This window comes from Planococcus citri, chromosome 4 (assembly GCF_950023065.1).
Source record: "Planococcus citri chromosome 4, ihPlaCitr1.1, whole genome shotgun sequence".
Lineage (NCBI taxonomy): Eukaryota > Metazoa > Arthropoda > Insecta > Hemiptera > Pseudococcidae > Planococcus > Planococcus citri.
This window is the reverse complement of record NC_088680.1, coordinates 64178987-64193098: the sequence shown is the minus strand read 5'-3', so window position 1 is coordinate 64193098 and position 14112 is coordinate 64178987. Positions and strand designations below refer to the sequence as shown.

General features: G+C 32.8%; 2 protein-coding genes across 9 annotated transcripts in view; one reads left to right on the top strand and one right to left on the bottom strand.

Annotated features, from left to right (window-relative positions):
• The window catches only part of rols (rolling pebbles), a 163936-nt gene that overhangs the window by 48612 nt on the left and 101212 nt on the right, over positions 1-14112 (bottom strand). The gene's annotated exons all lie outside the window — the stretch shown is intronic.
• Positions 6500-13473, top strand: LOC135844034 (uncharacterized). Of its 3 annotated transcripts, none has more exons than XM_065362117.1 (2): positions 6500-6915; positions 11359-13473. In XM_065362117.1, exon 2 carries the CDS (start codon positions 11509-11511, stop codon positions 13054-13056), a length of 1548 nt encoding a protein of 515 aa, XP_065218189.1. In that variant the 5' UTR covers positions 6500-6915; positions 11359-11508; the 3' UTR covers positions 13057-13473. The 3 variants fall into 3 exon arrangements, with proteins under 3 accessions (XP_065218189.1, XP_065218188.1, XP_065218190.1); XM_065362116.1 differs by having other exon boundaries at positions 6500-6927; XM_065362118.1 differs by lacking the exon at positions 6500-6915 and adding an exon at positions 10770-10798.

Sequence of the window (14112 nt, the reverse complement as noted above, 5' to 3'; positions counted from 1 at the left end):
TTTGTCAGTATATTGCCCAAATTATTGACGACATCGTTTAAAATTAGCTGAAAAATAGCAACATTTTTTTCAAAACAAGGCATGAGTAAAATATATATTTTTTTAAAATTTGTACAAAACTGTTGAAAATTTATTCTTTTTTAAAGTAGGTACGTATTTTCATTGAACCAACGAAAAAATCAGTTAAAATTGAATAATAAATAAAATTCTTCGGGGTGAATTGAAAATTTCGTAAAATGAAAACCAAGTCATTGAAAATGATCAAAAAGGTGATGAAATATCATCTTTTGGATTCGATTTTTCGATTCTGATATTCGAATTAGCGTTTTCAATGCACTAAAAACCAATAAATTGGTACCTTATTTCTTCACTTTTCAAATTGTTTTGAACTTCAATTAAAATTTTGGGGGCCCTTGTTGAAAATAATTTTTCAAAAATATGGATGAGAAAACTTTCCATCGAATAAATGAAAAACTCAAAGTCAGTGGTCAAAAAAATTCGAAATGCTCAAAATCGAACTTTAAAGAGGGAATTTCATTTATGGAACAGCCTGTATATTTCCCCAAGGATTACGTTAGCATCTTTTCACTCCTACATACGATATTTTTCTTCAACAAAACTTTCTCTCTGAGCTTTTATCACTGTCCCTTCTTCACTTAAAACCATACAAATAGGCAAAAAAAAATGCAACCGAACTACGTCTTCGCTTCATACGAAAAAAAGCCGTGTCTCAAAATGAAAACAAATTTTTCCTCGGTCATTACTCGCTATCCCATCATTTACAATGTTTACAACAAACCAACGACCGACCACAAGATGCAGCCTAACTCTACATTTAAACATTGAATTCATGCCATCGACTTACTTATGGGGACGTGCGTCGTAAATTCACTACAATTTTTTTTTTTTCAAACACGCGGCAGTCACGATGGCGACCGTTTTTTCACATCTTCTCAGCGGAAAAACGAATTAAGTTTGTAACATGTAATTACTCCGTATACTAAGTAAATTAATCTCGAGTAACGTGTTATTCGACAAATAAGTAGGTAGAGCAACTTTCAGCCCTTTTCGTCTCCTTCTCTCATCTCTCTACATACATATCTATCTATGTATTATGGTCGTGTTTATTAAACAAATTAACGCTAGCGTTTATTACGGTTTTTTCTTCCTTTTAATATTCTATTTTCGTACTATTGGTCTAATTTTTTCATAACGTGTCGAATACTTGTCTTATATATTTATCGAGTATCCAATTATCTCAATCATATAATCATAAAATGCATACTATTAAACTATACGTTAGTGTACAAAGTAAATTCGCACGATGATAAACGTTATACTAAAAGAACAATATAAATATTATCTACTCGAGTATAAAAAAAAATCAATTTCTAAAACGCGGTTCTTTTTATTTATTTATATTTTTTCTATTTCGTTATAAAAAATCCTCCTAGCTTGTTTCAATATGCAAAATGTTGGCGGCTGCACCAGATGTACATGTTGATAGCTTTTTCAATTTTTTCCTCAACTTTTTCTATCTCGTTTCGTTCCTCTTTTTTTTCTCTTTACGAACTTTGCGAATTATTTCTCTTTTTCGAACACAAACGAAACAACGTTCGAGTTGTATTACAGTTCAAGGATAATATACGCTCTTCGGCGGATTCGCGTGAGAACCATTTCTACCAATGGTCAATTTCACATCGCAGTAATCTACTATTTGTTAAAGAAAACTATTTTCGAGAAATTCAAACCAAATTGGTGAAAATCATTTCACAATCCGGAAATTAAAAACCGCTGATAAAGCAAAGCTCGCCAATAAACTGGGGTAAATGAAATTATAAGAGAGGAAATAGAAATGGAATTGTTGAAAATAATTGGGCTGGTATGCCCTTTTCAAGGTGTAAGTATACCAAGAGGGAGTTGGGGATGATGTGAAAAATATTACAAAAATTTTGAAAATGTTTTTCTTAGGTTTTTGAAGGAGGAAAATACTCGATTTCATTTCATTGTTGGATGAAATTCTTTACTATAGTGCTTGAAATCGAAATGAAGTTCGAAGGATGTTTGCTTGCATAAATCACAATTATTTGTAGGTACTTCGTTTAATATTGTTTCATCTAGACGAGTGAGAGATTTTTCTACATTATAAGTCATTAAATTACTTACTGATGTGCGTTTAATTTTATTCCCATGTTTGGGCACAAGATTTGAACTCACCTGAAACAGAAAAAAAAGTATAATGATAGATTAGTTTATTTTGATTAGTCATCTTCATCTCATCATTTTTTAATTACCTATTTTTACATTAGATCTATCTATTTTACTCAGGAGTCAGGATTTAGACTAGAGATCCATTTTTTAAAAAAACAATAATATCTGTGTCGAAGTTGAGATGTGTCGGTCTGCCCTCAATATTAAGGGATTCGAGGCTGGTCAGTTCAAATACCTATCCATTCATTTCTTGAATTCTACCTCTAGTTGACCTATTCAGTCACTCGAGTTTTCCTACAAAGAGTCAAAGAAGCACACGGATGCGTCAAATCCACAAAATAAGTAAATATTCGAACTCGGGGACCTCGAATTAGTAGGAATCGATATGTCACATCACATTCAAATACTTAGTTTATGAAATTTTAGAAAAAAAATTGGGAGAAAGGTGAGGGGCAAGAGGGGCATAAATGGGTCGTTTTTCAAATATGAGTAATTTTTGAATTTGGCTCCTCCAAAAACCGTACAAACAACATATTACTCTTCATTTCAAGTTTTTTGGTATTTTGACCATACCAAAGATCGTGGAGGGGGCAGGGGTGAGGCTCAGAAGACTGGGATTTAAAAAATGAGCTCATATTCGAACTCAGCGTCATCAATTCAGTAGCAATCGATATGTCACATCACTTTTGAATTTTTTTCGACTTTTGCCCATAAATTGGTGGGGGGGCGGGGAGAGCTGTTTGTCCCCCCTCCCCCCAATTTTCATCAAAAAATGTAAAAATATTTCAAAAATTATATGACGTATGGATTTTTAACTAATTTTAAGACGTTCGGATATTGACTAATTTTTTTAATAAGATCCCTTCGCCACCCCCCCCCCTCCTCATGAATATGGTCCAACTGTCCAAGTATCAAAAAATTGAATAATCTGTGTTACATATCGTTTATTAGGTTATCGAAGGCGCTGAGTTCAAATATCTATTCATTTCTTGGACCTGATTTCTCAGCGCCCCTCTAGATGCTCTTTCTCACTTTTTTTCAAAAGAAGTTGAAAAATTCTGAAAATTAAATGTGATGTGACAAGTCTATTCTTGATAATTCAAGGTTGCTGGGCACGAATATCTGTTCATTTTTCTGAATTCGAAACCAAATTATCCCCACCCCCTCTCCACTACTCACGAAGGGGGGGTCAAATTCAAAAAATTGATCGACATTCAAATTCGGGAACTCTAATTGATACACTTGCGTGGGGAAGAGGTGGAAGGGGAGGAGGAGGGTTCAGACAGGGTCAGATTGAAAAAATGAGCTCATTTTCAAACTCAGCGCCTTGAAATCAGTAGAAATCGATATGTCGCATCATTTTGACATTTTTTTTGGCATTTGCCCTAAATGGAGGTGGGGGAGTTGTCCCCCTCATTTTTATCAATCAATCAATATCAAAAAATTCAGAAATACTTCAAAAGTTGATCAACTTTTAACGCATAGATTGCTTTTGGTTTGAAGGAGCTGAGTTTGACAATCGACTCAATTTTTCTACTTTGGATTATTTTTATCCCCTCCCCTCTTCCCCCCCCCAACATTCACAATTGGGGCCAAAGTAGCAAAAAATTGAAAAATATGTGTGACATGTCGTTTGTTGGGTAATCGTGGATGCTGAGTTCGAATATCTGCATATTTTTGGGGTACGACCGTTCAGTTGACCTCTCCCCCCGCACTCCCCCGCCCTATTCTTCAAAAAAAATTGAGAAATTTTGAAAATTTGATGTGACATATAGATTCCGACTAATTCGAGATCGCTGAGTTCGAATATCTATTTATTTTTTTGATACGACCTCTCAGTTCCCCTCCAGCACCTACCCCGTTTTTTGGAAAATTTTGAAAATTTTGAAAATTTGATGTGACATGTCGATTCCTACTAATTCGAGGTCGCTGAGTTCGAATATCTACTTATTTTTTTGATGCGACCTCTCAGTTCCCCTCCAACCCCATCCCATTTGAGAAATTTTGAAAATTTTGAAAATTTGATGTGACATGTCGATTTCTACTAATTCGAGGTCGCTGAGTTCGAATATCTGCTTATTTTTAGGGTACGACTCCTCAGTTCCCCTCCAGCCCTCACCCCATTTGTGAAAAATTTTGAAAATTTTGAAAATTTGATGTGACGTATCGATTTCTACTAATTTGAGGTCGCTGAGTTCAAAAAAATATTCATTTTCAAGATTCGAGCCCTGCGTAAACATTTCTTAGGAAATATACGAATTCATAATTGCTCTTTTATCATGAAATTACTCAGACTGAGTAATGCAATCGAAGAAAAGTATTCCTGCAACATTATTGGCCCCATATTTAACATTTAAATGGGCTCAATTTCCAAATTCGACAACGATCACTCCAAGTTACCTCTCATATAAAGTAATTTATGCATTTCTCGTTACAAAACATTCCATAAACTTCGCCACAAAACTCCAAACACAAGGAGCATATAGAAGTAAACCTCAAACAAAACCTTTATAAAACCCTCATCTCTTTCGTATATATTTTCATTCGAAACAAATATCGACGTCTCGAGTACCTACATACGTTAAATATACGCATTGGACCGACAAACCGACATCGACACAACCTCGAAAATACAATAAAACATTGTTGCTAAGACAAGACGTGACTTTAACTTTTCTTACACATACCCATAGTTACTGGTATTTTGTCTAGTTGGGTGCCCAAGTTGGTAAAACTTTTACAACTATAATATCATTTTAACGTATGTATAAAACCATGTCGTATGGTATTGGTAGCTATAGCTATAGCTTTGTACATACGAGACACTATATAATAATTTATGTATGGGATCGAAATCTGTAGAGACAAAAAGGTTGTTTTTAAAAAGGAAAAAAAATTTATGGAACTCGAACATATATTACATAGCTTGAGAAAATTTTACACAACGTTTGTTGTGTGTCCAATTAAAAGGGTTCGAGAGCGGCAGATACAATGGAATCTTCATTGTAGACGGGTATTCGTCAAATACCACTGTTTCTCTATACCTATCTATCTCGGAAACACAGATTTTATTCCGACGGTTTGTTTTCGACGATAAGGCGAAAAAAACGGGCAATTTCACATCGTTCATTCTATCTCATCAAACGGAAGTTTGAAATTCTTCGTATTTTTTGATACAGCTCGAATCGAATCGACTTTTTGGTACAAGAGTTTATCGCGTTAGTGTGCTTTAATGACTTTTATATCCAATTCTTTTCTCATTCTGTTGTTTCGAATTGATACACGATGAAGTAAAAAAGTTTTCGTCTTCTAAGACTGGTTTCAATTACCTTACGAAAATATAGCAACAAGTTCATCTCTAAACCTTGGTTTAAAATAAACTTCGCTATTAATACCCAATCGAGGCGTAAATACCCGCAAACCATACCACGAACAGGTTCCAAAACGGCGTCAAAAAGTTTTAAATTAATTTACCAACTCCGAATCTGCTACCGGATTTTATCCACATGCTGTCTGTATATTCGATTTACTTACCTATAGCTACGGTAGGTATCGAAAATCGAGTAATTTTGCGCGTGAATCGATAAACGATCACGAGAGAATCTTGGACGATTGCGCAACTAGGGCAGGTTATCTACCTGAACGAACCACTTATCAGATGTGACTCATAATGTTGTGGAATCCTTTTATGGCAGCACAACCGGTACGAAACACTCTCTGTACACGCATACGAGTATACAGAGTCCAAGAGCAAGAGCAACCAACAAACCAGATACGAGTAGTTAGGTGGATGAACCTTCAGTCTCTCGTATTCCTTTAGTTCTTTTCTTCTGCAGCTCTCGGGTCTCCGGTCCACGAGTATAAAATCAAATTATATCCTAAGAGAAAATGTCTCGAAATAAAAATTATAGGTATCTGTACCAAAGACTCATGTTCGTGTTTACCTATCCTCTATGATGCTTGATGGTGATCAAGTGTATCTGTGTATAGGTATCTATAGCCTAGCTTTGAAAATAAAATACATAAAAATGCACATGTCTGCATCAAGAGTAAGAAGTGTAATCGTTTATCGCATCGTTGATTCGATGAAAGATGAAACGCCTCGGATATGTTTCCAACACGTACTTATACTGAAATAAATCTTGATTTTTCAACCTATCGCGAGCTACTGTTCGAGATTTCTTCTGTACAGGTACAGTCTGAAGAGCTATGAAGATAGAGATACATACAATGTCAAATGTACTGTACTAGAACGTACATAAAATGAACTTGTACTCGTGTATCGTAGAATTCAATCATTTTATCAATGACCGGTAGCGATCCAGACGTAGATTGCGCGATGATCATGAAGCTGTCGATTTTCCTAGTACTGTATATGCTACGATAATATCGAATTGATAACATCGACTGGTCTGTGTAGAACACGAACCTCTCTCGGTCATCTAGCTATAATGTGGTCATAAAGTAATGTACGTACTACGTAGTGTATGTTGGTTTATGGCATAAAACCACAACAACGTGGCTAATATGATGGATCTATGTACCTGTACATATCATTTCAGGTTTGACCCAATGTGCCAATCAGTTTGATGCTGTTTAAATTTGAGGAATTTTTTTTGAACAGGAATTCAATTTTTTTAAATTTGTACTCAGTTTTAATTTTTTTTTTTTTTTTTTGAAATTGGTGAAGAAACATTGATTCAAGTACGTCAGTAGGTATACAAACTTCTTTAAACAGAACTTTCAACTTGCTTGCTTTTATATATATGTAGTTTAAGATCATGGCAACGTTTATTCCAAGTAAATTGATTATCTTTACTTATTATTGCTCAGTGATATGAAAGTGAAACAATATAATTTTTCGAATGTGTATTTCATGAAACTGCTTATCGCGAAAAATTTCGATGAAAAGAGAAATGATGGTTTAATCGAAGTCAAGGTAATAACTTGACGTAATTTTATGTACTTCTATACAGCTTCATCAAGAACCGTGTGAAGTAAAAAAATTTCGTATCGGGTTTTTTTACTTGTACAAGGTGTAGAAAAGTTGCCTTTGATGATGTTGAAAATTGCCTAAAAATGTCATTCAAAAATTCGTTCATTTTTCTCGATTGATTCAATTTGAGGTGAGTTGAACTTTTTTCACTTGAAATGAGAAGCGAAAGGTCGTACAATAACGTGGATTCAATCAATGAGTTTTGAAAAAACAGTTTGGAATATTTTTATTTTTGGGGAGAAAATACTTCACCAAAGATCGAATTTCGTAGTAAAAAATTTGAAAATTGGCAAAATATTTGCCATAATGTGGGGGAGGGGGATTTTGAGCATCCAGTTCTGAATGTTTTTTTTTTCGTTTTTTTTTTTTGCAAAATCGATACTTACCTATGTTTGTTTTGAGTAATTATGCCATTTTTTACAAAATGTAAAAAAAAATGTCAAAATGCATAAATTTTCTTAAAATTTGACACCAGGGTCATTCCACGTCAATTGGACCAAGAAGTGGTTGGTGGGTTCGGCGATTTTTTTGAAATTTTTCCTGTGGAAAGACCTTCCGAAGGAATGACCAATGGCGCACATCGCAGCCCTCTAGCTCATTTTTAACGGCAGCCAGGGGGTGTCAAAGTTTTCAGTGAACCTAAAATATCATCCATTTCAGCAGTGCATTGCTCGATAACCGCGATACCTACAAAAATGAAACTTTTCCCCATAGTTAGAGGTTTTGAAAGGCTTTTTGGTGATATCATAAAAATCAGTGTTGCCACTTTTTTTCGTACAAAAAATTAGCTCAAAAAGTTTCAAAACGTAATTTTCATATCGTTCCGACTCTCAAAAAATTCTGAAAAAAATATATTATGGACAACTGTTCATGCTGAACAACATATTAAAAAATTGGGATGGTAACTTGTAACAAAGTCGATTTAAAAAAATGTAAACTTTGCGGAAAAATGTGATTTTTTGATTTAAAACATGAAAAAAAGTTTTGATTGGTAAAGTTGACCCATTTGACCCCTATTTTTACGTATCTGCTGAAAAAGTTGAAAAAACCCCTTCACTCGGTGAAATTAACTTAACTCATCACAAATAAAATCAAAATTCAAAAAATTCAAAAAAAAAACAAATTTCATTTTTTTTGCCGTGAGTGAGATTTGTATCAACTTTTTCATGAAATACGTCAGAAAGTGGTCAAAATAAGACAACTGAATAAATTTTAACTTTTTTTGATGTTTGAAATTGAAAATTGAATTTTTTCAAATTTTTATTTTTTTGTGATGAGTTCATTTTATTGAGTGAAAGGGGTTTTTTCAACTTTTTCAACAGATACGTGAAAATAGGGGTCAAATGGGTAAACTTTACCAATCAAAACTTTTTTTCATGTTTTAAATCAAAAAATCACATTTTTTCGCAAAGTTTACATTTTTAAAAATCGACTTTGTTACAAGTTACCATCCCATTTTTTTAATATGTTGTTCAACATGAACAGTTGTCCATAATATATTTTTTTCAGAATTTTTGAGAGTCGGAACGATATGAAAATTACGTTTTGATTTGAGCTAATTTTTTGTACGAAAAAAAGTGGCAACACTGATTTTTATGATATCACCAAAAAGCCTTTCAAAACCTCTAACTATGGGAAAAAGTTCCATTTTTGTAGGTATCTCGGTTATCGAGCAATCCACTGCTGAAATGGATGATATTTCAGGTTCACTGAAAACTTTGACACCCCCTGGCTGCCGTTAAAAATGAGCTAGAGGGCTGCGATTTGCGCCATTGGTCATCCCTTCGAAAGGTCTTTCCACAGGAAAAATTTCAAAAAAATCGCCGAACCCACCTACCATTTCTTGGTCCAATTGACGTGGAATGACCCACTTATTCAAAATCTATAAAATCATTCTCGAAATCGTCTAATAATTTCCCTCAAATTAACGTTTAAAAAAAAAATCAAAATTTCTCAAAAATGTTCTCATCAATATGAGAATAAAATGGTCCCAAAATTATTGACTGATAAAATCGATCAAAAAAATCGCACAAAAATTAATCCAGACTTTCGCGTTGAATTTGAAGAGACTTTTCCAAAAATGGAAACTTATTCCAAATCAATGGAAAATCTTTGCAAAATCGTCAAAAATAAACATTCCAAACGAATGAAAAAATGCTGTTCAAAATTGGCCCGTCTATGATCATGTCTGAAAAACAATTCTATTAAAATGAGAAGTAACTTGAGAATTTTTTAAGAAACCTACTTTGGTAATCAAGTTCAAAATCAATGATTTTTTTTTGAAATTATCTATAGAGAAAATGGAGCATGATTTCTGAATCGTCTGTTTAATTCCAAATTAGTCAGAAAACTACTCCATATTATCTAGAAATTAGCTGAAAATCACAAGATTTTCGTTGATCGAAAACAAATTCTTAAAGTCTTCAAAATTAATTCAAAACTGTCCAAAAGTCAATTCAAAATTTACAAATGATCACAGCATTGTTTAAAATCTTGTATCGCATAAATCGAAAATGATGACTAAATATTCTTCAATTTTATTCAGATAAAGTTGGGTAAATGATTCTGATATGTCTAAAGATCAACTCAAAATTAAAAACTTCTATAAAAAAAAAAAAAAAAAAACTGAGAAAATTGAACTTGACGAATTTTTTTTAGGTATTCACTGCAGGAGATTAAAAAAAAATAGAGAAACAAGTTTGATTTTTAAAATTTTTTTGACATTTATGGAAGAGTAAAAACAGTTTTTGAAACTTCTTCACTTTTTATGTAGTTTATTGCGTACCACTTATGAAAAAAATGACAATTTTGGGCAGATTGATCTCTTGTAAAAAAACTTCTGAAAAGAAAGAAAACTGCTCATTTTTTCCTCACTTCCTGATAAGTTGATAAAATCAATTGTCATGCAGAAAAACCGAATGAAATTTTTGTTGAAAGTTTTAAGCTTTGTTTAAAAAATGGAGCCTGTGAACCTGCCATCGAAAAATATTCCCACTGCCATTTCATCTCATCTCAGATTCTTTTTTTTGGGGGGGCTCTTCCCTCTCCTTCCCTTCCTCGATTTTAAAAAAAGATGTCGAAAAATAATTACATATTACAAGAAGGAAGAAAAGGTTATCAAATGACAACCGATATCAATAATTCCTGATTCTCTTTTTTATGGTTTGATGAAAATTTAATTTTGTTCCACAAATTACCAGAGAAACATTTCAAACGCTGTGAACTGTGAATATCAAATTTGAGAATAATTTTATTGCAGTGCAACCATTCTCAAATGAAGTAAAATTTGTCAAAAACTTGAATTATTTTCCTTAAACCTGTTTTTTCCCCTTTCTATGGTTTCTAGTATAATTTTTAAGATTTCCCATTTTTTGTTTTCAGTTTTTTTTTTTTTTTTTTTTTTTTTTTTTAATAATTTTTGTTTGGAAATTTAAGCACTTTTTTATTGTTTTCAATCATTATATTTAGCTTTTTTTTATATTTTTTATAACTTATTTTTTTTTTAGAAATTTCGATTTGATTTTTTTTTATTTTCCAGATGATTTGGTTATAAATTCGAGCATTTTTTTACTACTTCAAATCGTTTTTAAGGTACATTCATCTCATTTTACTCTTTATTTTAGTTGATTCTTAGAATTTTAATCATTTCACAAATTTCCAATATTTTATTCAACCAATAGCAATATGAATGTCATTTTCGTGCTCAAGCCTCCAATTAGTCAGAAAACGTCATTAAAAAATTCAAAATTTGCCAAATTTTTTAGACTTAATTTTGAGCTCAAAAATGGTCCATTTCCGAGAGAAGGAAGTGAGATGGCGAGAACCTGACCTCGGAAATAAATTCGGCGTCTCAAAAAAACCCCTTCAGCCCAAATTTAGACTCGATTCACGACGAAAAGTCGTTTTGCCCAAAAATATGCAGCAATATTAAAACTTTTCAATTTTTATGACTCTGTACTAAAATCTTGAAAATTTTTAGCTTAATTGTTTAGATAATCAATCGACCATTCAGAATTGCAAAATTATCACTTGCTACCTAATTAACCGATACCTATCTATAATTAAGTAAACTTATTCGTGTTGCAAAAATAGGTATCTACAAATCGAATATATTTAGTACCTATGTAATTTCCATTGATTCATCGTTTCAGAAATAATGTTGGAATGTATCAGTGGCACCATCATAATATAACGAAATCAGTAAACTGCCAATCGTCCATAACATGAGTCATACAAACATATTCACGTAGTAGCAATAATGCAATATTCAAATCAAGTCGAATTGAGAAAATAAGACCCAAATGATCGTAATTTGGATTCAATTACTGTCGCTTGTAAGCACATCAACCGCATTATGGGATAATGCAGACAAAGACCACGAAATTTTCAACTCGAGCATCTGCATGTTCGCTGATAAGACATCGATGATAGATACATTCTTCCATTACACCGATACCGAATCAAAATATCAAGTCTTCACCGCCCCTTTGGGATTCGGTAAAACGACGAATTTGAAAATGTTAAAACGTTTCGTGCAAATTGAAATCGATGAATTTGGCCATAAACTGGATAAAACGCGAACCTCGAGTTATAAATTATTCACCAATGAAAAGCTCGCTATTTCGAACCATCCTAACACTATAGAAGCGCATTTAGCCGAATACCCTGTACTTTATTTCGACTATAGCGAAGTGATGGAGTTCTCGTTTCCTAAAACCTATAGAAAAATATGCTCCAAAGTACACGAGTTGTTTAAATCTTACCAATGGGTTTACGAAATCCTTCGAGAAAGGTATTCGAATAACTCGAACATGCAGGATGCTCAAGCGGAACAATTCAATGGTAAACTTTCACTCGTGCAAAAAATGATTAACACGAGCCAATTCGAGAACGACTATATTCAAAAAGATTGTTTATGCGCGATGGTTGAAATATTGTACGAATATTTTCAACATCAGGTATTTGTTTTCATCGAATACTACGATCGATATTGGTTCGATGGTGAAAATGAAAATTGCAGGTTATGGGATATGTACACGAAGACGAAATTCTCAATGTATCAAGGTGTCCTGTACGACTTAGCGTATCAATTATTTCAACCAAAAATGAGTAAATATATAAAATACGTGTTCGCCACCGGAACTCATCCTATTTACTTGCAAAATGATAATTTCACTTATAACTCGTTTTTGGGCGATCACCCCTTTACAAAGTATTACGGATTTACCACCGAAGAAGTGACTAGAATACTCAATCCTCGAGCCAAAGCTCCAATAACAGAGCTTCGCAATTTACGAATTTCTCATAACGGTTATTCAACTAAAGTAGGAGATTTGGCATTATTTCAGCCATCTTCAATTATTAATTATTTCCCTCAATCGAGATCATCTTCCAGTATTGAACACTCACCCGAAGGATGGACTTTGAAGGCGTCGTACGAGTTGAAACCATATCTATTGATCGATCCCCCTCCATTGAATGGTCAATGGAAAGTGTTGAAAATTGAATCGATACGTGAAAAAGTTCAGAATTTGGTATCCGAAGGAAATGTTACTTTTCAACTACGTTTTGAAAGCTCTCACAAGGTGAAGGAAAATTTACTAGAGGGTTTGAAAAATGAGCCACAAACGCAGAAGGTGACCAGCGAGTTGTTTTTTTCGATGCTTTTTGAGAATGGTTATCTTACTTATACTGAAGTTCCTGGATGCTACAGGGTTCCAAATCAGAACAGGTTGAACGTGCTGGAACATTATTTGAGAATTTTTGTGGAACGTCAGCAAAATGATGAGCCGGATGAAGTACTTAGATCTTGGAGGGAGTATATGAAACAAAATCGACTTGTACGATAATTATTTACCTATACCTAAGTAAATAGATTTTTAAATTAATGTGACAAGCATTCATTTGTGTAATACATACAATACAATTAACCTACGTAAATTTGATAAAATCTCCAATTCATTTTGTAATGTTTATTTAGGAGTACTTTTTGAAATGTTGACTACCTTCCTCTCCTATACATATAAATGGACGTTGGCTCTCGAGTGCTTTTGTCGAATTTTTATTTTTACCTGCCTATCTCTTATTTCTCTCAATTTTTAAAGTAGTTTCTGAAATGTAATGAGAATAGTTTCTCTTTGAATCACTCATTGGTTCACCAAACAGACCTCGAGATTATTTTTGGTAAATTACTGATGATTTTCGGTAAAATACAAGTGATTTTTGGTGAATTTCAAATAATTTTTGGGAAAATACAAGTAATTTTTAGTAAATTACCAAAAAATAATTTTTGGTAAATTACCAGTTTTTTTTTGGTGAATTACAAATTATTTTTGGTAAAATACCAGTTGGTAATTTTCGGAAAAATACAAGTAACTTTGGGCAAATTACCAGGAGGTAATTTCTGGTAAATTCCGGTAATTTTTTGGTTAATTACCAGTAATTTTTGATAAATTACAAGTAATTTTTGGTAAAACACAAGTAGTTTTTGGTAAATTACCAGTAATTTTTGGTAAATTACCAGTAACTTTTGGTAAATTACCAGTAATTTTTGGTTAATTAGATACCAGTAATTTTTGGTCAAATACAAACTATTTTTGGTAAAACACCAATTGGTAAACTTTGAAAAAATACAAAGTAATTTTTGTTAAATTTCAGTAATTTTTTTGTAAATTACCAGTAATTTTGTTGATAAATTACCAGTACATTTTGGTAAATTACCAGTAATTTTTGGTAAATTACAAGTAATTTTTCGTGAATTAGATACAAGTAATTTTTAGTAAATTCTAGTATTTTTGGGTAAATTACAAGTAATTTTTGGTAGAATACAAGTAATTTTTGGTGGAATACAAGTAATTTTCGGTAAAAATGCAAGTAATTTATGGTAAATTGCAAATAATCTTTGG